The following is a 26943-nucleotide window of genomic DNA, read 5'->3' as shown; positions in this document are numbered from 1 at the left end:
ATATATAACCTCATATGCCGTAGAATACGACCTGAGTGTAAATAAAGTTCAGTTCAGTTCAGTAGTGCCACCCCCTACCCTCCCCCTTCTAGAGTTATTGTCACACATCAGATATCTTTCCTTTCATATATATATATATATATATATATATATATATATATATATATATATATATATATATATATATATATATACAGCAGTCAATATAATTGTAACAAGATGGTGGATGTACATAAATGTACAATAAATAAATACAAAACTAAATACACCGAATATCAGCCAGAGGATTTGAAAGTATTCATAATTAGAACTATATAAAGTGTTCTAAGGACACGAGCTTTCTTAGAGTTGAATGGTTTATAAAAGCTATCTGTAGTAGATGGGGAGAGGCACAAGCCAGATGTTTAATATCTCTATATAGAGCTAGTAGGACAAAGAAAAAACAACAACAACAACAAAAACCCGAACATTTTCGTTCTCAAGTTGTTTTTTTGTTTTATTTTGTTTCTGTTTCTTTGTGGTTTGTTTCTTATTTTGTTTTGGGTTATTTTTGTAATATAACGTATTAAAGGTGCAATGATAGAGTTGCCAGAGCAACATTTCCTCATTTCTATATTTATTTGAGAAATAACTACACTGAATTTGTCTATCCTTAATCTTTGAATAATTAACCCCAGAATGTGCTGACTCGAGAATTCTGAGTTTACAAAACAAGAAAAAGGAAAAAAAACCCAAAACCCTGCCCCCCACACACCCAACAACAAACAAACAAACCAGAAAGTAATCAGAACAGGCTAGCTATCAAAACAACAACTTTTTCCTTCAAAGAATCAAGAGTGGAAAATATCTATCCGATACGCAATATCTGTGATGGCCACCCTCTAAAGATTTCACAATAAAATAATATGGTATAGCATTCTGGTAGGACCAGTGGCGTAGGGAGAGGGGGCATGCCCCCCAATCAAATTTTACATACATACATATATACACACACACATACATACACACACATATACATACACACACACACACACATACATATATACATAGTGTAGGTTATTCCCCCCCACCCCCCCACAAAAAAAAATAAAAAAATCCTGGCTATGCCTGTGAGTAGGGCTAAATGGAATGATGATAATTTGGTTTCAAGTTATGTTTTATAGCCATAGTAACATCTTAAAATGTTAAAACAAAAATTAAAGAATAATTCTAGCCATTTATAAGGAACTATATTTGATAATTTTCTTTCATATTTGTGACAGTCAGGGCGACCTGGAAACAAAATAGAAACATCCCCACCCCACCCCCACACCCACCCCGCCGGTAACCGCCCTGGAAAATAGTTTACAATTTTATTTATTCCAGCGCTGCATCATGACATGTTTTTCAAATCAGTGACTGTAAGTTTATTTCCGGGCTGGATTAACAGGCGCGTGGTAAATGGAGATAAGATATTGTATTTCCCATTTAGCATCCGTCCCACTGACCCGAACATTTCCTTGGCTTTTACACAGCATAAACTTTATGAACTTTTTGTTTTTGTTTTCCCCCCTCTCGTTAATCATACATGAAGCTTTAAGGATTGTTAAGAAAGAATGAAACGAAGAACTTCAAATATGTAAATGTATTGCGTAAAGTCAACGGACGTAGGAGTATAATTCAAAACAATGTCATTGTGAAAATGAAAAAATGACATCCGCATTCTTTTTTCACGTTAAAATTCCTTTCATGAAGTGACTGTCCCACTTTCGCGCGCTTTAATTGGCTAGAAACAAGTCACGTGCTCTGACGTCAGACAGGAGGTGTGTCCCATCGTGTTGATTAGCCACGCGATTCGAGACCAGTCACTCATTTCATTCAAGTCTGTCGTACGCATTGTCGAGTTATCTTCGTATCACACACACACAATGGGAAAAAGTAAGGTTTACCGATCTTTCGACAAAAGTAACATCAAATGCGTGTTGGTTGGGGATGCTACCGTAGGAAAGTCTTGTCTGGCTCACAGGTTAGCTACACACGGATTCACGGAGGAATATACGCCGACGATGTTCGACAACTATGCTGGTGAGTTTAACAGACACGCGCTGGGATGCTTCTGTTATTTTGATAATCGTTTTCACATAACAGCTGGCACATCGATGCCTTCTGCTGTTTTGCTAGCATTATTTTTTTCTGTAGCCTGCTACCAGGCAGAATTCTAATAATATCCATAGAATGTCAGACACGTAAACAAGTCAATCTCTCTCTCTCTCTCTCTCTCTCTCTCTCTCTCTCTCTCTCTCTCTCTCTCTCTCTGGTATAGTACTATCATATTCAATTTAGTACTGGTCTAACAATTATTATTAGTCTAATAATCAGCCGTCAAACGGAATTAACTCTAGCGCTCTCTCTCTCTCCCCCCCCCTCTCTCTCTCTCTCTCTCTCTCTCTCTCTCTCTCTCTGTCTGTGTGTGTTGTTGTTTTTTCTCTCACTCTCGTATATTATCAAGCGTTATGTTAAATTTAATAAGAATCTTTTAATATTAGTCTAGCTGATACATCTACCGACAATCTGAATTAAGATGTATCATTTCGGTGTCTTTGAAATATAAATACACATGTATTTCTGTTGTTTAACAGTGTTCTTTATAGTGTGTAATACTATTTTCTTCTCCTCTGATCCTTAGGGTCAAACAATGTTCTTTGTACTCTGATATTTCTGCTTATAAATATATAGTAATAAGCAAGTTGCCATCGCTAATAAATGTAATACTAAGTAGTATTAATGTTATATATTATGTTTTAGTGTTGCGTAATAAATTGAAGAAAAAAGGTGATACAATACACAGTTTTACACTAATAATTATTATTATACATGTTACACAATATAATATATACATGTTACACAGTATAATATAAATAGAATACTGTAAGTATATTATAATTAATAGTATGGGTGTCACGATACACCTACCTCACAATACGATAAGCATCACGATATATAACTCGCGATACGATACGTATCACGATACCCGATTCACTGAGTTTTCTCAGTAAAACAAGAAGTTGTTCAAAGCTTGGGGGAAGTCGTTTTAAAATAAGAACTAAACACGATCAAAGTGAAACACTGATTAAACAGTTTTAATGTGAAAACTCCATATTATAGAAATATTGACATAAGCAGGCACATATTCTCTGTCCGCTTCACTGTCTTTTCTTGGAAGGAAGTAACCTATCAGTAAGTACATCTTAGTCCAAATTAGTGTTGGTAAATCGGTACGAAATTAAAATCGATACACGGTCAAACTATAACTTGATAGACAAACAAATGTGTCGTGTATCATATCGTCGGCAGTAGTATCGTGATATATCAGTGTATCGGGACACCACTAATTAATATCAGTTTACATCCATGATGAATACATCTTTTTAATCTGCGTGAGACTAATTAACAACATTCCTTTTACCGGTGGCTTTGTTTTTTCAATATGCGCCCAGACCCCCCTCACCATAAGCCTAAATGACACCCCCCTCCCCCCTCTCAAAATCCTGGCTACGGGCCTGATATACAGGAGTTTATCAATAGGCTTGCTTAGATGTATTGTATAAAAATAATATTTATATGCGTTCTAATTTTAATAACTGGCGCGTGATTAAACACGACATTGGGTTTTTACACAGATCGAAATAGCTTCCGTGTAATAAATCGTGGTAATGTTTTGATAATGTATTCTTATTCAAAAGAAGGAAGTAGGCCAAAATTTTGCGTTACAGATATGTTGTAAAAGTGAAACGCGTTTCACATAATTTTAACAGACTATAGACGTAATCATTGGTTAACTGTTACCATTGGTGTACACGCCGTTTAGCTATTACTATACTTGTTTAATTTGTTTAAAAATTATTGATGTTACGCGATCACAAAATCCCCATTATGTTTTAGAAGATACGGAAATACATAACACGGGATTCCCGATGATTTTCCAATTGTGCGGAAAACGGGAAAATTGTTCTGAAAATGATTTTTCACTAACTTTAGAAATAGGCCAATCTAATTAAAATTATCTCCACTATTACATGTAATAGTGGAGCTAATTTTAATTAGATTAGGAATAGGCGTACGGGCTCCTATTTTTTTTTGCCCGAATTAAAAGAAAATACGCGAATCTGCATAACAACATTTATTGATATTAGCATTACTACTAAACATCCATATATGGTTGCAAACAATTCACTACGCATTTTTACATGGATTAGGTACAACTAATTCGCGGATAAAATGATGGAAATACATGGTAAAAAGGTCTCAGGTTAGCTCGTTTCCCGAATACTTCTATGATTTTTGCCCGAATTTGAGATTTTGCTCCATCACTAAGGGGTAGGTGCCCGCCCTGCCTCGTACGCTTATGTCTTTAGATGTGTATGTCATAGTCCGATGCGTTTGTCATCAAGCAAGCTGACTAATTTGATATAAATTTGACGGCAAACGTATCACAGTTATGTTCGTCATAGGTCCTATGTCTATAATATCCGTCTGCTCTTTTAGAGCGTGAGATGCGGGTGGGGTGCTGATACTAAACTATGACTTTCACCACTTCAAAAAGAATGTCTGGATCACTGATGGTGCTGGACGTGGGGTAGTTGGTGGGTGGTGGAATAGGGGGAGACACACATACGTAAAACTGTAGCCATCCAGCGGAAGACATCTATCTTTGTTTTCAGAACTAGTCTAGCTGACAACATCAAGACTCGAGTGTCTTTTCTCATTTTCAAACTCGAGAAGGGAACGCCCATCAGTCGTTACAGGGACATCCATTCTACACCAACCGCGGTGTCAGTGACAGCATCGTTCCGCTGCGCGTGAAGGAATCTAACGATCGTCTGCACTCGCAAAAAAAAAAAAAAAAAAAATGCCTTTGTCGTTTGTTTGCTTCGGCATTCCTTCAGCAACTTGAAACATCAGATTAACCCAGCTGCTATTTGCGACCCCAATTTGCGCGTCTGGGTGTCAAGCATGTTAACGACTCTCGTTTCCTGGTCCGGTTTCATGCATGTCCAAGTGGGCTTGACGTCATAGCGGCTACTTGGCCGGCCGGCTTGCGTAATAGAATATTAAAGTACTTTGCTGGACTTCATCGTTTCTACAGCAGTAATCGGATTCCACGTTTACCACTGGGTTTACGGCCACTTAAATCAGACTGTGGTTTGTGTTAAAAGTAATGATTAATATTTAAATAGGCACCTGGAACTGTGGTTTGCTAGTAACTGAACTGGCTGGAATCAAGTCGGGCACGGAAACACGATTAGTGTTGACATTTTAATGATGTATTGAGATTCAGTTTATGATCCCCGCTTAAGATGTTAATTAAGGTGTTACACAACCGAACGAGATAATTCAACGGTTAATAGCCATACTAAAAGGGCATTTTGTTCGTACATTTCTAGGGAGCAGTTGAACGCAGGGATGGTTCTATCCATCCAGTATATAAACACCACACACACACACCACACACACACAGTTACCCAACCCATTCTTCGTCACAATCCACTGAATCAAATTATGATGAAAAAAATGTGAGATATATTTTCAATTAGTGTGAACTGTTCCCACCCGTCGTATTTCCGGATCTCGGAGTGGCCATCTCAGTATTCTTTCAACGTTTGTGCTTTGCTACAACACTGCGTAAATCATGTCTTACCCCCACACCCCTTTTTCCCACTCGAGCTGATAGCTAGGTGTGTTAAAAGTCGAGTGTGCTTTATAATAGCAGTTTACTATCTAAGCAAGTTAACTTCTTTTTTTTTTATTCTTTTTTTTTTTTTTTTTCTTTTTTTTTTTGGAGGGGGGGGGGTATTAAAAAAGTCTATACAAGATTCGGCTAAAATAATAATTTAAAAAAATGTTACGATGGTCTTAAAAGGGATGGAGGGTTATGTCCATCCTAGTGTTTACCGGTGACAACTGACAAAGAAGTTTTGGACTCGTCATAATTTTTGTTCAGGTTTTACATAAGGTATATTAATTGTTTGAAAGACATGGCAAATTTTTCACGTCAAGTATTTTTCACAAGAATAGAAGCGATATTTTTTGGTTCAGAAAAGATGAAGGTGGACCCCGGGACCATTTTGGTCTCCCCACTGGTTCTTGTGCACTGTCAAACACAGACATACACTCAGACAGACGCTCACGTACCCTTTCGGACAGACCGAGACATACACAAACGTGTTTATATCCCTGATACGTCTTGATTTCCCCACCAGCGTGCTAACTGGCTGGCATTTACTATTTGCCAAATAAAACAAACATAGGCCGCTATTTCTGTTAGTATAATATCATGATATGCTCAAAACAAACCAAAGAAATCATCATAAAAATCTATCGAAAAACAATTTATATCGTTTCCTCGAATTGTTCCTCTGGGGATCCCTAATTTTGTCCACGATGATATTATTTTAATCTTATAATACAACAGGGCTGCTTATAGCCCAGTAGTAAAGCGTTTGTCTTGATGTGCGGTCGGTCTGGGATCGATCCCCGTCGGTGGGCCCATTGGGCTATTTCTCATTCCAGCCAGTGCTCCACAACTGGTATATCAAAGGTCGTAGTATGTGCTCTCCTGTATGTGCGATGGTGCATATAAAAGATCCCTAGCTACTAATGGAAAAAAGGTAGCGGGTTTCTTCTCTAAGACTGTCAAAATTACCAAATGTTTGACATCCAATAGCCTATGATTAATAAATCAATGTGGTCTAGTGGTGTCATTAAACAAAACAAACTTATTTTAAAAAATATTACAGCATTGTCTGTCAGTTGCTAGTTTTTTTGTGTTGTTTTTTTGTGTGTTTTTTATCGTGCACAGTCGCAACATCACTGCGTAGTCTGCTTATAACCTGAATAGCCTAATCACAGGTGTTAAATTGTCAATAACAAAGCACTGATAATTATTGCAGTGCTAATATCGTTACGTTGGTGTGAAGATTAATTTGTGAACCATTCTCTTGAAATTAACGCCAAATTCTCTGGACATGTATTTCAAAAGAACTTGCTAATTCCACATAAAAGAACCAAAAGATAACTGCCTTTTTAATCCGTGCGTCTCCTTAGGACCATAGGCGTACGGACTCCTGTTTTTGTAGGGAGGCAAGCTGGCTTTTGCAAGAATTAAACGAAAATGCCCGAATCTGGATAACAACATTTATTCATATTAGCATTATTACCAAAGAGCTATCAACTACGCATTTTTACATGGATTACAACAAAGTTTGATGGTAGAATGATGGAAATACATGGTGAAAAGGACTTAAGTTAGCACAATTTGCTCGAATATTTATATCCTTTATACCCGAATTTCGGTTGTTACATCATCTCTACTACAGAAAAAAGAAGTTTATTATATTTATATGTTAAACACTGGCGTTTTGAGTGAGAGAATGAGTGAGTGAGTATTTTTAACATGCTCATATACCACCAAGGTTTAAAGCATGTCTGTCGAGTTTTGGGAGTACTTTGAATTTGGAGGGAAGGGTGCACACTTTAGCACCCTGTTTCTGCTTCATTAACAAAAAAATACACCAAGCAGACTTAGTGAAATATTACTGGAACTACTCTACCAGAACAGATTAGTTTGTTCCTAAATGCCACACAAATCCTTTGGTTGTATGGTGGACCTCACTTTACCGAGTGAACGGCGATTGGCATTAGTGGGGGTTTTTTTCTTTTTCTCGGCAGCTGTAACTCCGGTAATCAGTGCTAATCTCGCCGTATAACCCTGGCCGCACTGACACGACTGGGCGTGTTTGAACCCAGATTGAAAATAAAGCACGTTAAACCCATATCCTGATCCTAACACAAAATCTCTTTTGAGTTGATTTTTTCCCCTCGTTGAATCACAAAGCGACCATTATTCGACAACTACACGCCAAGCGATGATTCTAGTAATTGGCTTCCGTGTGTGCGTGCCTTTGTTTTTTCTCGTAATCGTTATATGCATGTTGTGTTGCATGCTGTTTTGCACGCTGTTTTGCGCTCTTTATGGTTGTTGATTAAATGCGTTTAGACACATTCACAGTTCCAGCTGATGCTGACCGTTGCGACACTGGCTCTTTTATGTTTAGTAATTCCATTTGAATAATTATTATAAATATATACCAGTTATAGCTTTAACTAACTGGTATTTTAGCCTATAGTTAATTTTGTAGAGTGTGTGATTGAAAAATATTGTATCGTCTTTATAGAACTTAATAGCTTTTATTGATATAAAATACCAAATATAGAATGTTTGTTTGCACTACCAACAGCTTGAAACTGTGAACGTCATTCAATCAATAATAACTATTATAATGTTTAGATATCATAGTTTATAGAAAAAAAGTGCAAAGAGAACAATTAAAACAACAACAGAGTTTAAAGTTTGTTTGGTTTAACGACACCACTAGAGCACATTGATTAATTAATCAACGGCGAATGGATGCCAAACATTTGGTAATTCTGACTCGTAGTCATCAGCTCTAGGAAACCCGCTTCATTTTTTTTTCTAATGCAGCTTGGGGTGTTTTATATGCACTCTCAGACTAGAAAACGCATATCACGGCCTTTGATCAGTTGTGGTGCACTGGTTGGAACGAGAGAAACAAAACAATCAGTTGAATGATGTACCGAGGTGGTTCGATCCTGCGACGCAACCATCTTAGGCAAGTGCTCAACCGGCTGAGCTAAATCCCGCCCCGCTAAAAGAAAAACAACAACAACAGACAAATACACAAAAACCCTCAACAACAACAACAAAACCCCAAACAAATACACAAAAACCCTCAACAACAACAACAAAACCCAAACAAATACACAAAACCCCTCAACAACAACAACAAAACCCCAAACAAATACACAAAAACCCTCAACAACAACCCCTAAAACAGCTCGTTCTGTGGGGCATGAATAAATAATATGTGTATGCGTTGCGCGTGCGTGCATGTGTGAGTGTGTGTCGTTGTTTTTATTTGTATTTATTTGTTTTTAATTTTATTTTTTTAGCAACTACAACTGTGGATGGAAAACCGTACATTCTGAGCATTTTCGACACGTCTGGCCAAGTAAGTATATAAAGTCTTAAGTATTTTTTTTTTTTTTTTTTTTTTTTTTTAAATATTTAAAATGTGATGTACAGAGACAAATATTAATTCCACAAAAAAAAAAAATATTCGACAATACACTTTAAAAAATAAATGAGTCACATAATCATTTGAATAATTTGTAAAGAAACTATTGCAATTTTCTTTTTTTTCAAACTGGGCAATCTGCTCCAGAAAAATCGAAATAAACTCGAACGCCAAAAAATGAGAACCCGCTTCCTGTAACCGTTGCCTATTGATGGGTAGAAATTGTGTCGGGAATGATTCATACACACACTGACAATTGTACACTCGATGAATTGTGCCAAATCCCGTACAAAGCAGATATCTCTCAACTTCCCCTGTAATCTCGAGCTCCATCTCCTAAACATGAGACTCTCGTTCACACGTCTTTTTAACATTTAATACTCCAATAACTCCAACCCTTGGCTCTTTTTTTTTCTCTCTTTTTCTTATTTTGCCGTCTGCGCAGCCCGACTGCTGCAACGCTTAACCAGACGGCTCATGATGTTTCCTGACGGCGTTACGCCGGCGTAATAAATAAAGATGAAACCGTAGATACCGCAGAACCTACTTCCTCGAGTGTGTTGTCAAGACCGGTTATACCCAGTCAAACAGTGCCTCATTCGGGAAGTTCTTAAGTTCAAGCGCCGACATTATGACTACTTTGTTTTCCAGTAGCATCCGAGAGCTATACGGGGTCCGTGTACGTCGATTTTTTCCCACAGTCTTCGTGGCTGCCGCTAGGTTGTAGGGGAAGGGCAAACAGTTGCGATTTCCTGAAAACAGACCCTTTGCAATAAACAGAAATACAAATTCTGTCTCCGTCTAGCCTGTACACTCATATTGATATTAGTATTATTATTATTTCTTGTTGTCATTGATGTTATATAATTCATATCTTTGTTTGCTGACACCAGATTGTTTGCTGTTGTGCAATAAATTGAATGTGACAAGTGTAGGTCTGAAATCTATATAATTGGGGGACTTTCTTTTTTTATTCCCGGGACTGACGGAACTTGTGTGTGTGTGTGTGTGGGGGGGGGGGGGGGGGTAGGGTCTCCACGAGCACTCGAGGGACAAACTCGACCCGGACCCGAGTACCCGACACTTACACAGGTAGATGATGCTGAGATTAAGGAATAAAGTGAAATAGAATTATGCATCTTAATTCCAGCGCTGGACATGGATGCCAAACAGTGCCATTGTATTGCATTTAGAAACCGGCTGATATGTTCAGTGTTGACGGATAAACGGCCAATTTAAAAGAGAAACTAGCGCACGATCATATAATTATTGTGTAACTGATATTGTTGATTATTTACTGCTGAAATTACCGTCCTACAGTGTCCATTATATTATAGTTGATCACTATATTCCACCTTGTACGGGTACTAGAGTTCTGTGGAAATGTTTAGGTAGATAAAGAAGATGTTTTAAATTACTCCAGCATGCATACTAAAACATCTATGAGTATGCGACACGTGTATCTTCTACAGGAGCGTGTATAATCTAGTTTCGTCTCGTGCAATCGTAGTAAAGCTATCTGTTGCACTCGGCAAATATCAACAGGCCCACAGTAATTGGACTTGTACCCAACTCCACCCCCATACACACACACACACACACAAACACACACAAACTTGATTTTAACCTTTTTGCCCTACATATATGCACAAAAATAACCTGCAAAGCATTGCTAATTTGTTCTCCAGATGTTACAAGAAATCGTGTTTGAAGCCATTAACACCCACCCAAACCTGCAAAAAAAACCACCAAACAATATTTCGAAAGGCAGTATGACTGCACACAAATTAGCTCTTCGCATAAAAATCGTCTGTATGGGCGTGATCAAACTTTACAGATATACTCGTAACAAACGTACATACACGTCTGCACACACGAACACACACACACACACATACACAGTCCACACTATATTGAGCCTTCTTGTTATCTTATTAGCTGTTCGTTGTTACAGACTTGCAACTTTTATAATCTTCCAAAGGCACCGACACATATTAAAAAACAAAATTGATTGCGATTGTGATATTTTTGTGCCATGCGTCATTAAACGGATTTGAATGACACTAATAATGCTGTTTTATAATTTATGTGCGCTTTACCTTGAACTTTCAGAAATTGATTGTTTGCATTTTTATTATGCCAGGAAAATTCCAGAGAGATGATATACATAAAGCTGATCGTTTCTTCGTCTTCATCATCTTATTATTTTTTTATATTATTATTTCAGGAAGAATTTGATCGTCTTAGAGCAATGGCCTACTTGAAATGTGATGTGTTTTTCGTCTGCTTCTCCGTCGCCAGACCCGAGTCCGCGCAAAACGTTTTGTCCACGTGGATCCCAGAAGTGACCCAATACTCCCCGGATTCTGAAATCATCCTCGTCGGCACGCAGATAGATCGTCGGGACGAGGACGAGTCGACGTCATCCAGCGTCGTGAGGCACGACTTCGTGTCCACCAAGGAAGGGCTCAATCTAGCGACGAAGATCGGAGCTGACTATGTAGAGTGTTCTTCGCTCACTGAAGCTGGCATCAGTCGACTCAAGGAAGCAGCAGTGCATGCAGGTCTGAACTCACACAAACCAACAGACCAGTCTTGTTGCGGATCGTGTGCCATCGTCTGAGAGAGAGAGAGAGAGAGAGAGAGAAGACAGTATTTTGTTCAAGAATCGTCTTGAGAAGAAAAGGCTTAAACGTTTTTAATTACCGAAGTAGATTTGCCTTGGAGCAAATTCTGAAAGGTATATTCAAGTTCACTACCGAGAGTGTTGGATTCTTCATGGTTTGATGACGATCATTCGAACTTTCAGACGTCCATTTTATCCTCCGGTTTTTGTCGAGATCAAACACATATCTGATGACAGATCTGACATGTTTGATTGATGAATGAATGAATGACACTGACAGTAACAAAAGTACGTTTACTATGGTGCTTAGCGTTTATTGCGTGTGTAAGGAGGGCAACTCCTTTGAAGCACAAATTTTAAACCAATTTTAATCATTCCACATAAACACTATGATAGCGCCGGCATAGTTTTGTCAGAGTCGGTTTTGTAACATGTATGTACAAAGATGTTTGAAGAGGGAAGTGTACAATTTAATTAATATACCCACGTTCATGTGTGAGGTAAAGTTTATACATCAGCTTGCCGTGGTTTTGTCACGAAAGAATTTTTTTTTTTTTTTAAATGTTTTTTTTTTTTTTTTTTTTTATGTATATTTAAAAAAAAACCCTTGATTTCTAGTCACTGGAAATGATCTGTTTTTGTTGATTAAAAACCACGTGTATACTGTGATAGATAACTTATGCCACATCTTTAACAGGATGTGATATCTGTGATAATATTTTGTACTGTCAGTATTAAACCACGTCACCTCTTGAAATAAGTACTGTAGGCAAAAACGATTGACGTGATGTTTGTGTATGGAGTGCGACAGTTATCACCGCATCCGGTGTGGTTAAGATATCCAACTCATGTGCCTTACGTAGCCAGGAATGACGTATGGATGCTCCAGTTCAGTCACGATCATCAACTAGTGTTGAATGGCTGGTGGTGTTATATATATATTTTTGTTTAATTTATTTTTGTACAATTATGTTCATACTTTTTTTCACCACAATTTCATAGAAATAAATACTAATGAAAACTAAAAGGTTATTGTTGTTATTGAATTGCTATCAAAATGTTTACAAAAATGATTCAATTGACATCGATGTCGCATCAGTGGCACCGGCCATGGTGGCGTCGTGGTTATGACATCGGTCTACAGGCTGGTAGGTACTGGGTTCGGATCCCAGTCGAAGCATGGGATTTTTAATCCAGATACCGACTCCAAACCCTGAGTGAGTGCTCCGAAGGCTTAATGGGTAGGTGTAAACCACTTGCACCGACCAGTGATCCACAACTGGTTTAACAAAGGCCATGGTTTGTGCTATCCTGCCTGTGGGAAGCGCAAATAAAAGATCCCTTGCTGCCTGTCGTAAAAGAGTAGCCTATGTGGCGACAGCGGGTTTCCTTTAAAAAACAGTGTCAGAATGACCATATGTTTGACGTCCAGTAGCCGATGATAAGATAAAAAATCAATGTGCTCTAGTGGCGTCGTTAAATAAAACAAACTACTTTTTACTTTGCATCAGTGGCATGCGAGGACAGGCTCGTACGCAGAAATTTACATGGGGGAGGGGTGTGTGTGTGCGTAATCGACGGCCCAAAGGGTTGCTAGGGGGGTCCGGGGGCATGCACCCCCGACAATTTTTAAAATCTAGAATGCAGGAGATGCATTTTCCTACATTCAGGGAAGTAAATTTGAAATGTTTCTTTGCCTCAGTTCACATCGTCGGACTATTTTTTTTTTTTTTTACAAATCCACGGACGGACCTCGGCAGACTATGTGGGAGGGGTGCGTTGAATAGTGTCTCCGATTGTGGTGAGATATTAGTTTACTAGTACATGTTGACTATCGAGATGTAAGCAGGTTTATTTTCACATATTTTCTCTCAAACTACACAAACGAGCGCAATTGTTTTGGCTGGTGTTAGATGAGTGCGGATGGGGATCTGAAGAGTTACTCTTGAAAATACACCCTTTACAAATGAGAGGGTAATGTACATGACCTTCATATGGGTATGAGAGTTCTTAGCTTCTTTTTTTTAATTTACCAGTGGCGGATTCGGCGGTGTAGATTAACTGTGTCAGGTCGTGAAAATAATGGCGACTACTCTTTGATGTGGCTGCGGCGCCACGGCGTCAGTCTATAACTTTTAATTGAAACTGATTTCCCTCCCCCACATTTAAGTAATCGTATGAAATATATTTTTGGCGCATATCAAACGGAACTAAAGAGAATATTTATTTTATGGTGGCCAATTACTTTACCCCCCCCCCCCCCCCCCCCTCATTTTTTTTCAGGCATCACCGATTACTGGTGTTTTTGTGTCATGAAACATATGATGCGTACAGTACTGGCTCATACCGTATCCAATCCTGGCAAGCCACGGTACCATTCCGTACAGTATATTGCATTTCACAATGCAGTATGTACAATACAGAATGGTATCTTGGCATCCAAAACGAGACATTTTTGACACTCACGTACAGGCAAAAGACGAATCGGAAAAGAATGCGATATGAAATGGTGTTTAAAAAACAAACACACATTTCTCTATCTGTGTGTCTATCCGTCTGTCTCACACACTCTCAAACTCACTCTTTTTCTCTATCACACTCTCTCTCTCTCTCTGTCTCTCGTTAGTTTCAGTCATTTTAAAGGCACAGGGGTGGTACTGGGAACGTTAACATCCAAATACAGACCAATAATTTAAAAAACCCCACCCAAACCCAGAAGTTTGTTTTGTTTAACGACACCACTGAAGCACACCGATTAATTAATCATCGGCTATTGGATGTCAAACATTGGTAATTCTGACTCGTAGTCATCAGAGGAAACCCACTACATTTTTCCTAATGCAGCAAGGAATCTTTTATACGCACTTTCCCACTGACAGAAAAGCACATACCATGGCCTTTGACCAGTTGTGGTGCACTAGTTGGAAAAAGCAAAACCCAATCAGTTGAATTGATCCACTGATGTGGTTCGATCCTGCGATGCAAGTACCTTAAGCGAGCACTCGACCGACTGGGCTAAATTCTGCACCTTAAATTAAACAATACAATTATTAAAGTTTATATCTATCATTGTTTTATTGTTTTACAAAAGAAAACAAGACAAAGAAAAATAAGGCTACATTTTATTTCATATTTATGACGCTTCTCGGTGTACAATACCACCTAGTACATGTGGAAAAACGTAAACTTTATAATGGTGTGCTGGCACCATATTCAGTAGTATTATCAGCTGTTATTGTAAACACAATCGGGTTAAAATCTAAACAAAAATTCTATTATAGTCAACTGTCTTTTTCTTTGCACAATGTACCAATACACTGTTCAGAGATAATCATATCTTCCAGTTACTTGAAAACATAGACAACCAACTGCACTAATTGTAATGCATATGACCAAGTCGTTTGTGAAGTAATTTGCACAATCCATTTCTATATGTACATACACAACTAAGAGTACGACATGTTTACATCACCATAATCATACGCCCCACCCCAACAACAAATATTAAAAAATTAATCACAAAGTTGTTTATTTGAAACAATTTCTAGGATGTTCATCATCTGTTTGATCACTAAAACAAAGCTTCAAAATTAAGGTGTATGTATCAAAGAACTATATCAATGTCCAGGGCTATTGCAGACATTAATTATTACATGGGTATGAGAGGAACACAGAAAGGAAATAATGTGTGCATGCACTGGCGTAGGAAGGGGGAGGGCAAGGGGGTACATGCCGCCCACTTTGTGGCAGCAGCGATAGTTTATACATATATTTATACACTTTTTGGCACCTTCCTACGCCCGTGTTGTGTATGTTTGATGTGTATGTAATTCTCACCTGAATGAATAGAGGAAGTGGACAGGTGAACCAGTTGTATTTTATGCAAGCTCTGGTAATAGAATATTTTGTTGTAGAGGAATGAGGTGGTTGTGGTGGAGATAGATCACTAATCCAGTGCGGATTTATGTACATCTGAGATGGTAAAAATAACTACATAATAATAACACACACACCATTATGTTTGGTCAAGTAATTGTCAAAACTGAACAATCACCTGATTGGCTAGACTGAGGGCAATGTACACCATGCTCATTTGGCTCAATGCAGATTACTGTTATAACGTGGTTGTTTTGATTCTCTCAAGCATAGAAGTAATAAATTAATGTTGTTTAATGACACCATTAAAGTATATTGATTAATTAATCATTGGCTATTGGATGTCAAACATTTTTAGAATTATGATAGACTCTTAAGAGAAAACCCGCCAAATGTTTTCTATTAGCAGCAAAGGATCTTTTATATTCACTTTTCCACCGACAGAAAAACATACCACACCCTTTGATACTACACACGAAATCCAGCCAACTAGTAATTACGGCATACTGGGTGTGCATGGCTGCACATACCACACCCTTTGATACTACACACGAAATCCAGCCAACTAGTAATTACGGCATACTGGGTGTGCATGGCTGCACATACCACACCCTTTGATACTACACACAAAATCCAGCCAACTAGTAATTACGGCATACTGGGTGTGCATGGCTGCACACAATTTGACTTGATGCTGTAAGGTTACGACCTCCTACCCACACCCAATACAATGATATCTAGAATTCTTTTTACAAAGTTGGTTCTATAAAAATCTCTAAATCTCTTCTATTGATCTTCAATAGCACATCACTGACAATGTTTGAAGTTTGAACAACTTACATATCCAGATATAGCTATAAAAAAATGTTACTTCCACAAAGAAATGGAATGTTAATATGTAAAACTGCAAAACAAAACCCCCAAAACTTTTATTTTTAGATTGTCTCAAAGGTAATTTCCAAGAAGCTGCAGAACAAAATAGTAATGTTTTAGGCAACATTTTTTTGGCTGTTTTAAAGATTAACACACATGCACGCACGCACGCACCCCCCCACTAAATCAAGTTGGTTATGAAGCATGCTGTTGCATCCACCCAAATTTCTACAGACCTGTTGAAAGAACGTTATATACAAGTGGTACTAGTGTATCAAAGGCCATGGTATGTACTGTCCTGTATGCAGGAATTTAAATATAACCATACTTGACGGATGTATTAGTTTTTTCTATTTTACTTGAGATCACACTTGAAGGGTTTTACAAAATTATTAAACTCTCAAATTGAACGGAAACACCATTTTTCTCAAGCTGACACCTTGAAGACTTAAATGTTGTCTTGTGAAAGAAATAAAAAACCAAAAATAACAACAACACTGCAGTTGTCACATGACTAACATTTAAAATCTGTTAATTAAACAGTGTGGTATTATGTCATTAAAATAAAATTCCATTTCAATGAAGTACGTAATACATGTGTATTGGTGGTTTAGTAAGTTTCACGAATTGAACATTACATACATTCAAACCAATGTTCCTGGATTTGTTAAAACTTCAATAGTTACTGTTATACACATAGTTCTGAATAGATACTACCTATATACTATAACACTTTTCAAAAAATAATAACAAGCTTCAATCATTATATGTTAGTCTGGAGTTTTCAGTGTTTAATAAATGACAAAGTAACATTTTAAACAGCAATTACATTTAAAAAATATCCAGCAGCACAAAATGATTTTTCAGTGCAAAGTATATAAACACAATATAAACAAAAATAAAGCAAAAATATTATCAACAAGCACTTTAAAAAAAACAAAGCAATGTATTAAATAAGCAAAATACAATCTGTACATTCAAACACACATATACAAGTGAATACATTTATTCATAAAACATTTTCAGCCCCCCTCCCTCCCCTCCCCCAACCCCCCCCCCCCAACAAGAAAATAGGCTGGAAAATGACATCAAAAACTCTTGATAAACATCAGCCTCTAATGGTAAATCTAATTGGTACAATGTAAATTACTATTAATTTGATCTTTTTTGGCGAGTAGTTTCAGTTTATTACACTAGAGACGGCAAACCAAAACCCCATGTTTTAACAGGGATAACAAGTAGTAAAAACATATTAAAATGTTCTTTAGATAGATTATTTAATACACAAATATATCAACTTACTTCAATTCATACTATTTTTACATATTGTTGCAACACTAACAAAATTTCCAACTAAAATGTAAAAAAAAAGAAAGAAAGAAAAATAATAATGGAAAAACTAAGACTTGTCGTTAAAATGGTTAATACTCGAAATATTTCATTTGACTTGACATTTGTACTGGTATAAACAAAAACATTTTCATTCTACTTATTCAGGGCTAGCTCTGGGTAATCAGAAAATTCGCCAAATTATTTCAAAAATGCAAAACCTATAGCTATTTTTCAACAAAATATTAATTATTACACATTTTGTTTTTGCCAAATTAAAATAAACTTTGCAATTGGCGAATTTGGTGAGTGGCAGAGTAAGCCCTGCTATTGTTAAAAATGTGCTGTATTATGAAATCTAATGCCACATTCAAGTACGTCAGGTCAGGTCAGTGTGTTTAACATGCACATTCAGAACAAGCTGTTGTAGCACACGCCTGTCCTGGGCACAGGTGTCAAACTCGGCCGGCTCCTCCGTCCAGGACTCAAGTATGTTAAGACCTGCATACCACAAGTAACAACAGTCAGCAGAGGAAACACTGGATTTATTTCAATCACTCATCATGTTACAAGTTACCTGTTCTTTCAGTCTAATCAAATAAATATTATCACAACTGTCCAGACATTTATTACTGAACTGTTTTTGGATCTATCAAAAAATAAACATCAATGTATTTTTCTTCAATCTAGGAAAATGTTTTAATCATCAATTTATTAATTAAAAAAATAAAAATAAAAATAAAATAAACACCCTCCAACATCCCCCAAAAAACAAAAACATCCAGTACATGAAGTTGTAGGCTTTTTGTGTAGCCAAAATATATATTGATAATCATACACAGCTTGTCTTAGTCCACAACACAAATGTATGACATTTTGAATCAGCAAACAGATGTTTCTGTTTTATTACTCATAAAAATAATAAAAACAGCTTGGCCTATTGATTAAATGTACTCTACATTTCTGAACTAAAAATGGCAATTTTTTTTTTACAATTCCGGAATGGAATTAACTACCAGTTGACGGACTATATCCATCAAACATCAATGGCACCATGTTTGAAAAATCCTACATAAAGATATATTATGGACTCGCAATGCTGTGATCATGGTCAGATTAACGTAAAAGGCTATAGCTTTAGGCATTCTTTTTGCATGCCCTCATTACATTATTAAAAATAAACCTTAATTATCAAGTAATCATACATATGTTGATTTGTATTAAGAGTTACTACTGTATTATACTCTTACACTTTTAAAGTTATTCTCTACCATCTTTAAGCCCTACAAAGCTATAGCCAGAAACTTTTAAAAGATTATCCCCAAATGTGTCTGCTCTTGCAACACATTTCCGAATAATATAGCCTTTTTAACAACAAAACTTACGTATTAAATACATTTTCTTATTCAGAATATAAGTGTGTACAAACACAATTTTTCTGGTTATCCTAAAGTTTAAAGTAGTACAAACTGGATTTTACATCCCAATACTTTTGTAGGTTACAAACAAAATATGTATTACAAAGTAAAATGAAAACATTGGATCTACTACAAATGCTAGGATGACCAGAAACACATTGGGGATTCAAACACTGACATTCTAAACAAGACAATATATTTAATAAGTGATTTAAATGGTTAAAAATGCTATTTTAATCAGGTGCACCTTACAATGGCAGCAACCTCAGGACAGTCTCTTTAAAGTTATATCCCATTGTTCACATTCTTAGTAAAATATCACGTCTTAAATCAGTGTAAAACTTTAAGTCGAATACAATTGTCAAAAGTACTTGTATAAAGAATTTGCTAAATCTAACAAAAAGCTGAGAAGAACAGCTCTACATCATTTGATTTGTATGGCCTCCCAGGCTCAATAAAGAACAATACTGTGGCCTTAATGCTCTTTTAATAGAAAAGCCATTAAAAAGATACTGCTATACATTCTACATTCTTTGACTAGAAATGACAAAACAAGGCTGTCAATCTCAGAAAGAGATAATGACATCTGAATTCTTCAAATTTACAAGCCAACATAATTAAGCTTGCAAAATCCCACTAACAATGACAAAGCTGATACCCACGGACATCAAAGCAACAACAAACTCGCCATACTATTTCATTACTTTGTTTGAAGAGATAAAAAGTCGATGGACATTCAAAAGACACAATCTTGAAACAGCTACCAACATATACATTATTAAATGAAATTATAACATGCATGCACGCACACACACACACACACAAGGTCTAACACAACTTCATAGAACTATTCTACCGGAACCAAAATCATATCCAGTCTCTGCCTATGACATCATGGGAATGTTATGTAATAATCACTATAGTTGCTAAAATAAAAACAAAAAATTGAGCGATAAAGCGACACTAGCAGCTTAACTTGAGGGGCGAAACAGTACTACATTAAATAAATTCTGTTAAATAATATTTATACACATATTTACACTGTCAACAGACAGACAGAACATTTTTCAAGACTTTGATTTAATCTGTCCATGCACATAAAATGCCTTGCACAATTTTGAAACTGAAAATGTTTTTTTGGGGGAAGACAACACATCTTACAGGTAATTGAGGCACAATGCAGCATTAAATCCATAAATGCATTATTACCATATCCAAAAAAACACAGTAGCACAATTTGTAATCGCAAAGTAAAATATACTTTCAGTTTTAGCACAAACTTTGTTCAAAATGAAACTAGAATCTAGATAAAATTCCCATATCTAAACCTTTGACCTAATTAACTGTCTGATGCACAAAGTATAAAATCATTAAATAAGTTCAAGCTGAACTTGTAGTATGATAATTCATGAATACACTGCCTTTATGCTAATAATATATAAAAAGTGACTACACTGGTATAAAATGCCTTTAACATACACATATACATAATTCCAAACATTAGAAGTTGTTTTTCAAATAATTGTATAGTCTATACCATTGCACTGATTAGAAGAGAAAGAGAGAGAGAGAGAGAGAGAGAGAGAGAGAGAGAGAGATCAATTAAAAAAAAATGTATTAGGCATTCAGTTATTATTATAACTTTAAATTATTATATTATGCCAACAAAAAAGAGAACTACTCTAAAAGATAAAAACATTATATAAAGCATAATGGATTTACCGGGTGAGAAAGTGAGAATTTCTTTAGTTATGAGACCTTACAGCAAATTATGAACATTCCTCTGCCAGAGTATAGCTGTCCCCTAACTATTCACTAATTACTATTTTGCTTGATATTAAAAATAAAAAAAAATAAAAATTCTACATCAGCAAATCCAGTTGTACAATATGTTCATTATTTTAGACTAGAACAATAGAAAACTGTAGTAAAAGAATCTTTCAAAATTCTATTAAAATATTCACTTTTCCAACCTAACCATGAAATAAAGTAGCAGAATTTTTAACTTCCAAGATTTTACAATAAAAAAATGCCTGGAATAAATTACATTTTGCTTTTTCCTTAAGATTTCATTCTGCATTGTGGAAAGCAGTTTATTGTTTTTGAAACACAATATTCTAAGCTATTGTGGTTGAAACTGATTGACCAAGCTATTTTACCAACAGTATGTTTAACGAAAACAAATGAGAACTGAAATATCCAAGTGTATATGTTTTATAACCTTCTGGACATACTGAAGAAGAAAAGTAATGTTGCTTGCCCTTCATTATTATATACATTTATCTGTTTAATTACCAACACTGAATGACTTGCATAGATACACAAGGACAATGCTGCTACACCTGACTGTATAAACTACAAGTTACAACTTTTACTGTAAACATCAAAGCAAAAATAATCTATTCAGTGGTAAGTAAAATCTAAATCATATTTTATTTTAGCACTGGGTTAGATTAATAATTTTAATGTACATCTTTGGCATATTTCTCTCAGTATAAAAAAACAAACAAAAAATACTCGGCAAGCTTTTTTGTTTATAACTACATGTAGCATGTTCAGAATCCAAGGGTAACAAGTACATACTACAACTTTCAAAATATCCATTTTTAATTGAGGGGGAAATGATATCATTTTGATTCTGAAAGTATTTAAACCACTAAGGCAGAAAATATTTTGTTTAGTATCACTTTGCAATTCACTATGCAAATGTCAGAGATCATTACACAAATTCCTAAATAGCAGCTGCTGATCAATTTTCACACTGACTAGCAAACCATTGCTAATCGAAATTTCCCTGTTAAAGAACAACAATATTTTAAATTAACATTAATACTTAAACACACTATATTAAAAAAAAAAAATAATAATAATCTTAGCATGTTCAATGCCTAAAGCATGAAACCATACAAATCCAAATATACCAAGAAATATTTTGAGATCTTCCGTGAGATTTTCCCAATACAATCAGTGCTATCCATGTTAAAACTGAGATTGTGTGATGGTGTAACTAACTGATAGTAAGTAACATATTAATATTATGTTCTCCAACACCACTTGCCATAATTGGCGACGATATGACAATGAGGTTCAATTATGTTACAACTTACATCCTTTTATTAGTATTAGTAACATATAAGAAATTAGGTCACATACCGATATCTATAGTTACCAGTATTAGATGCACAGTGAAATCCTTCTAACCGGACACCCATGTGAAAAGTCCTGTTTTAAGGTGTATCTGGTTTAGAGATATTCTTGTTTGTACTAATATTTAAAAAGGGTCCGTGAAAAACATCCGGTTTTGAGGGTTGCACTGAATAATGAAATATAAGCATCTAATTTTTATTTATTCCCAACAATAGTCCTTATGGGAGTTTTATTAATGAATGAAAGTTCAAATATAAAGGTAATTTCAAAGAAGGATGTGACAAAATGTGTGCAAAAATGTATTAACAGCCTAGCCAATTGAAAAGATTAAATTATTGATGACATAAACACGGAAATATTATTTTGAGCTGTATATTCACAAAACCTATTTTCTTGCCACATTTACTTTTTTGTAGCTTCAAATTTGAAACAGATGACAATATATTTAGCATATATTACTGAAACAAATATCATATGAAACACAATTATAACATCCTGAAACATAAATCTTGTTATATTCGATGTTTAGACTAATATATATCTATATATTCAAAACAAAAAACATTTCAGAAAGCAGACAGTAAAGTTTACCCATTATAATGCTGTAAATGAATGTTTATATATACATATAAACCCTTCACAATAATCTCACATACAAATCTATCGTTTGTTCAGCAGAATAAAACAGCATTCCCAAATCCCCCCCCCCACAAAAAAATTTAAAAATAATAAAGGAGAGACAAACTTTATAAATGTTTCTAAAATAAACACCACAAAAAGTATTTTTAATTAGAAAAACTTTAAAATTAAACATTTTGTTACATGTAAGTTGTAACACACATATGGCACATACATATTTCAGACTTACTCTGTTTATTTTGGAATCTGTTTATGTTCATGTCAAATGAATATCAAGACATAAGTTTAGCAATTTGGTAAATAAGCTTAAATAAAATGAAAACTTGTGACTTTCAAAGCGAAATCAGACACTGGATTTAATTGATTTGTTGTTTGTCAGTAGAAGTAACAGGAGATTTTCAACAGAAAATGAAATGTGTGACTGTCACATCACTGAATGTAGCTTGGGTGTTAAAGTACAATGCAGTATCAATTTGCTAAAAAAAAATTGTTTTGTTTTAGTATATTTACTTGTCCCAGTGTACACATGTTCTAGCAACAGCAGAGCAAGCAATCAAAAGTGAATTATAGTCCTTTAAAATTTAATACAAATATTTATGCTACAAAAACTATTTTTGCATAACCAGAATTTATTTTTTAAACTTATTTTACTGGTCATTTTCATGTAATTATTGACAATTTGTCTAGTGACAATATTACTCAATTGCTTATTTTCTGATTTTAAAAGAATAACTTTTTAAACTCCAAACTTCATCATTTATTTACTTAACATTACAAGTAACAGCATTTAAAAAAAAAAAATCAATTTTTTTGTATTAAAAAGGGGAATTGTTTTTTTATCCCCTATATGGATGATACTGACACAATATCACTTGTTAATGATATAACAGGTAATACTCACTACTAGTTGACTTCCATTATTTAGGTATCTGCAGAATTATTAAACGTGATATACAAAGCATTTTCTAAACATAAATTCAGCAGAATTACATGTCTCACCTACAATAAACGTTTCCAGTGCACTGTGATGAACATCCATAGATGCAACTATAAACCAGGTTTTACTGACCTAGAGCTCACACTTTGTGAGAAACTGATCTAAATGCAAAACCTTAACGTTACACTGTACGTCACTGTTGGAAAAGTAATACCTGTATCTCACTTTTTTACACTGTAAAAGTGAGACAAAAAGGGGACAAAAAATGCTATACATAAAGATATAATAAAAAATTTAATTGCACATTATTAATGAGATACTGGTACAGGTAATGTTTATACTTTTGAATATGAAGCTAGCTTATTTTAATATTTAGTCGGATGACTCATATCTTTCCAACAAGCAAGCAAAACTGATGAAAATCAGAAATACAACTTTAAAAAAATAACATATACAAAACGGTAAGATAAAGATGATGAAAAGATAAAAAGGAAGAAGTGTAAAGTAAGTTTATAATACATTAGAACAATATGAGCAAAACAGACAGATTAAGACAAGAAAATTTAACTACAAAATTACTGGTAAACACTATAACCTCCAAAAAAACCCCTCAGATATGTCAACAGATTTCTGTGGTTTTTAAGCAGTGTTTAACAAACAAGTTTCATCATACTTAGAAATGTTTCATCCTATTTAACAGTGTGTACAAGTACATGTAAGACTTCATGTATAGAACAAAAACAAAAGTTCCAAAGGGAAAAATTAATAACAAAAACAAAGTCTGATACAAATATAAATTTAGACATTGCCAGAATAAATTAAGATGGACTGTAGGAGACCATCTTTTAGTGACCTACTTCTGTTACCATACTTAAAATATTTAACTGATCATAGTAGGAACAACATTCAGTACGGAATTATCCTAACAAAATTGTTTCAAGTCCCAAACAATATGGTAAAGCCTGAATACAAGAAGTCTCTGAATACCAAAATAACTGAATGATAATGTCTATTTACATGCTGAAATGTTTAGGACCTGCAGAATTTTATCGCATTGGATAACGTTGTTTACCAGTAGTTTTTTTATATAGTCGTTCTCACAAAAAAGACATTTTGAGTACAGTGGAGATGTATCTATAAGTAGAATTTACATGTACAGAAAAAGCAAAAGAGTATGAAAGCAAACGAATCATTTCAATGAATCAACAACTGACCCACCCCCTCCCATATTATTGTACTTCAAATACAGAATATAACAGAATATAACACTATGTTAGTAATATATGTGAAACGGCACAGACTCATCCTGGGTAGATTTTTTTTATCACTTGTAATATTGTCTACATACCAGCAGTAAAGAATGTTTTACAGTGATTGAAAATTATTCCAGTCTAAAATGAATGACAATGTCCAAGTATTAGAACAAAAGCATGTACATATACTTCAATACATGTATGTATTTATAATACAACTGAAACATTCAGTACTTGGAACTGAATAAATTTTGAATAAATAAGATGTATTACTTACTCTAGCTTTCTAAATTACATAACACTGGCATAATCAATACATATTGGGCCAAATTTATGAAGCTTGTTTTTTTAAAATGCAGGCATTTAAGCATTGTGAATACATGTAGTTAGATGCACGTAAGTCAAAAACAGGCTTAGTAAATTTTGCCCAATATTTTTTGTCAAACTTTCTCGATGCTTCAAAATATATCTGCATAGTGATATACCACATTAATTTAAAAATTTAAAAAAAATAAAATAATTAATACTAATAATGTTAGGACATTTAAATTAACTACTTCACAACAGTTGAAAACTAAAATATTCAGGATGACCAAATATGACCTGCTGGTTATATAAAAATGCCTATATACACAAACTGATGCTAGTCAATTTATATGGGTTTGCCACATAGCACGTTGTAGCAAATCAGTGACAAATAAAATACTTTTCTTACTTTTCTTTGAAACACATACAAAGTCATTTCCACTCTAAGTATTTCTTTTCTCTCTACAGACAGACACAGAGCATGCAGTAAAAATCACTTTCTAGCTTCATTTCTGTGGTCAGATTATCATACAATCATCATTGTTTGTTACAGAAGATGGCAAGCAAAAAAAATATGCTATGCAAAAAAAAATCACTTTTCCCTAAACGGGTACCCAAAAAACCCCAAGCCAAGCAGAAAGCAACTTAACCCTTTCACCCTCGGTAGCATCACCTCGGAAGATCTATTGTCAAATCTCGTTCAGTGATAATGCAGATTGCAGGGATGAGAGGGTTAATAATGACTTGATAAATGAAGTCCATTTTGGTCCAGCGATGCACCATGAAGATGCTAAGTGTCGTCGATCATTATGACTCAAGGATTTGGTATGGAAGATTATTTTTTTCGTGGAAAATCACCAGTACAAGATGATGTTCAAGATGGCAGAGACACTCGTTCAGTGTTGAGCAAAACCAGCTTGCCTTACCGACAACTTTATCTATGACTACTCAACTCTTGTCGTACAGCTGAAACAAATAATATTAAAAATATAAGTGTGAAATTTTGTCAATAACAATAAGTTACAAATACGTATTGTCAAAATAATATTAAAAATATAAGTGAAATTTTGTCAATAACAATAAGTCATGAGGGATTTGGTAATATATCTATGTATGTGATGCCACATGCATGACATCAAAAGTAAAAATCTGCTAGTACATGTTTATGATTTTGCTTTAATCGGCCAATAGAATCAGTGGATGAAGGATAAATTGATTTTATTTAACTAATCAGAATAGACCACTTACAGTAGGCTCTGTCTACATCGGATTCAAGAGGGATGAATGACATGCATGTTTACACATAGTTCTGGATTAGACAAGTTCACAAGTTCACCGACAATAAACAGGTCATCTGATCGTGCCAGACCGGCCTTGGTGGCGTCGTGGTAGACCATCGGTCTAC

The 26943-nt window shown here is 35.2% G+C and overlaps 2 protein-coding genes across 3 annotated transcripts in view; one reads left to right on the top strand and one right to left on the bottom strand.

The window, feature by feature from the left end:
* The first annotated feature begins 1797 nt into the window (after window positions 1-1797).
* On the top strand, window positions 1798-12787 carry LOC121370360 (cdc42 homolog). Its single transcript, XM_041495525.1, has 3 exons — window positions 1798-2064; window positions 9010-9068; window positions 11362-12787. The coding sequence occupies exons 1-3, from the start codon at window positions 1908-1910 to the stop codon at window positions 11755-11757; spliced, it is 612 nt and encodes a 203-aa protein (XP_041351459.1). The 5' UTR covers window positions 1798-1907; the 3' UTR covers window positions 11758-12787.
* Window positions 12788-14868: 2081 nt separating this feature from the next.
* LOC121370359 (protein enabled-like) overlaps window positions 14869-26943 on the bottom strand; it is a 57944-nt gene continuing 45869 nt past the window's right edge. For both annotated transcript variants that reach the window (XM_041495523.1, XM_041495524.1), the window contains one exon: window positions 14869-26504. In XM_041495523.1, coding sequence (XP_041351457.1) covers window positions 26473-26504 — 32 coding nt within the window. In that variant the 3' untranslated portion in view covers window positions 14869-26472. The remainder of the gene's footprint in view (window positions 26505-26943) is intronic.

The sequence above is a fragment of the Gigantopelta aegis genome, chromosome 4 (assembly GCF_016097555.1).
Source record: "Gigantopelta aegis isolate Gae_Host chromosome 4, Gae_host_genome, whole genome shotgun sequence".
In the NCBI taxonomy this organism is placed as follows: domain Eukaryota; kingdom Metazoa; phylum Mollusca; class Gastropoda; order Neomphalida; family Peltospiridae; genus Gigantopelta; species Gigantopelta aegis.
Note: the sequence above shows the minus strand (reverse complement) of the source record. Positions and strands in the feature narration are given on the sequence as shown.

Coding starts and splice junctions, on each gene's coding strand:
- LOC121370360 (XM_041495525.1), top strand. CDS start 1,908: ATGGGAAAAAGTAAGGTTTACCGATCTTTCGACAAAAGTAACATCAAA. Junction 2,065..9,009: donor GATGTTCGACAACTATGCTG/GTGAGTTTAACA, acceptor TTATTTTTTTAG/CAACTACAACTGTGGATGGA. Junction 9,069..11,361: donor TTTTCGACACGTCTGGCCAA/GTAAGTATATAA, acceptor TTATTATTTCAG/GAAGAATTTGATCGTCTTAG.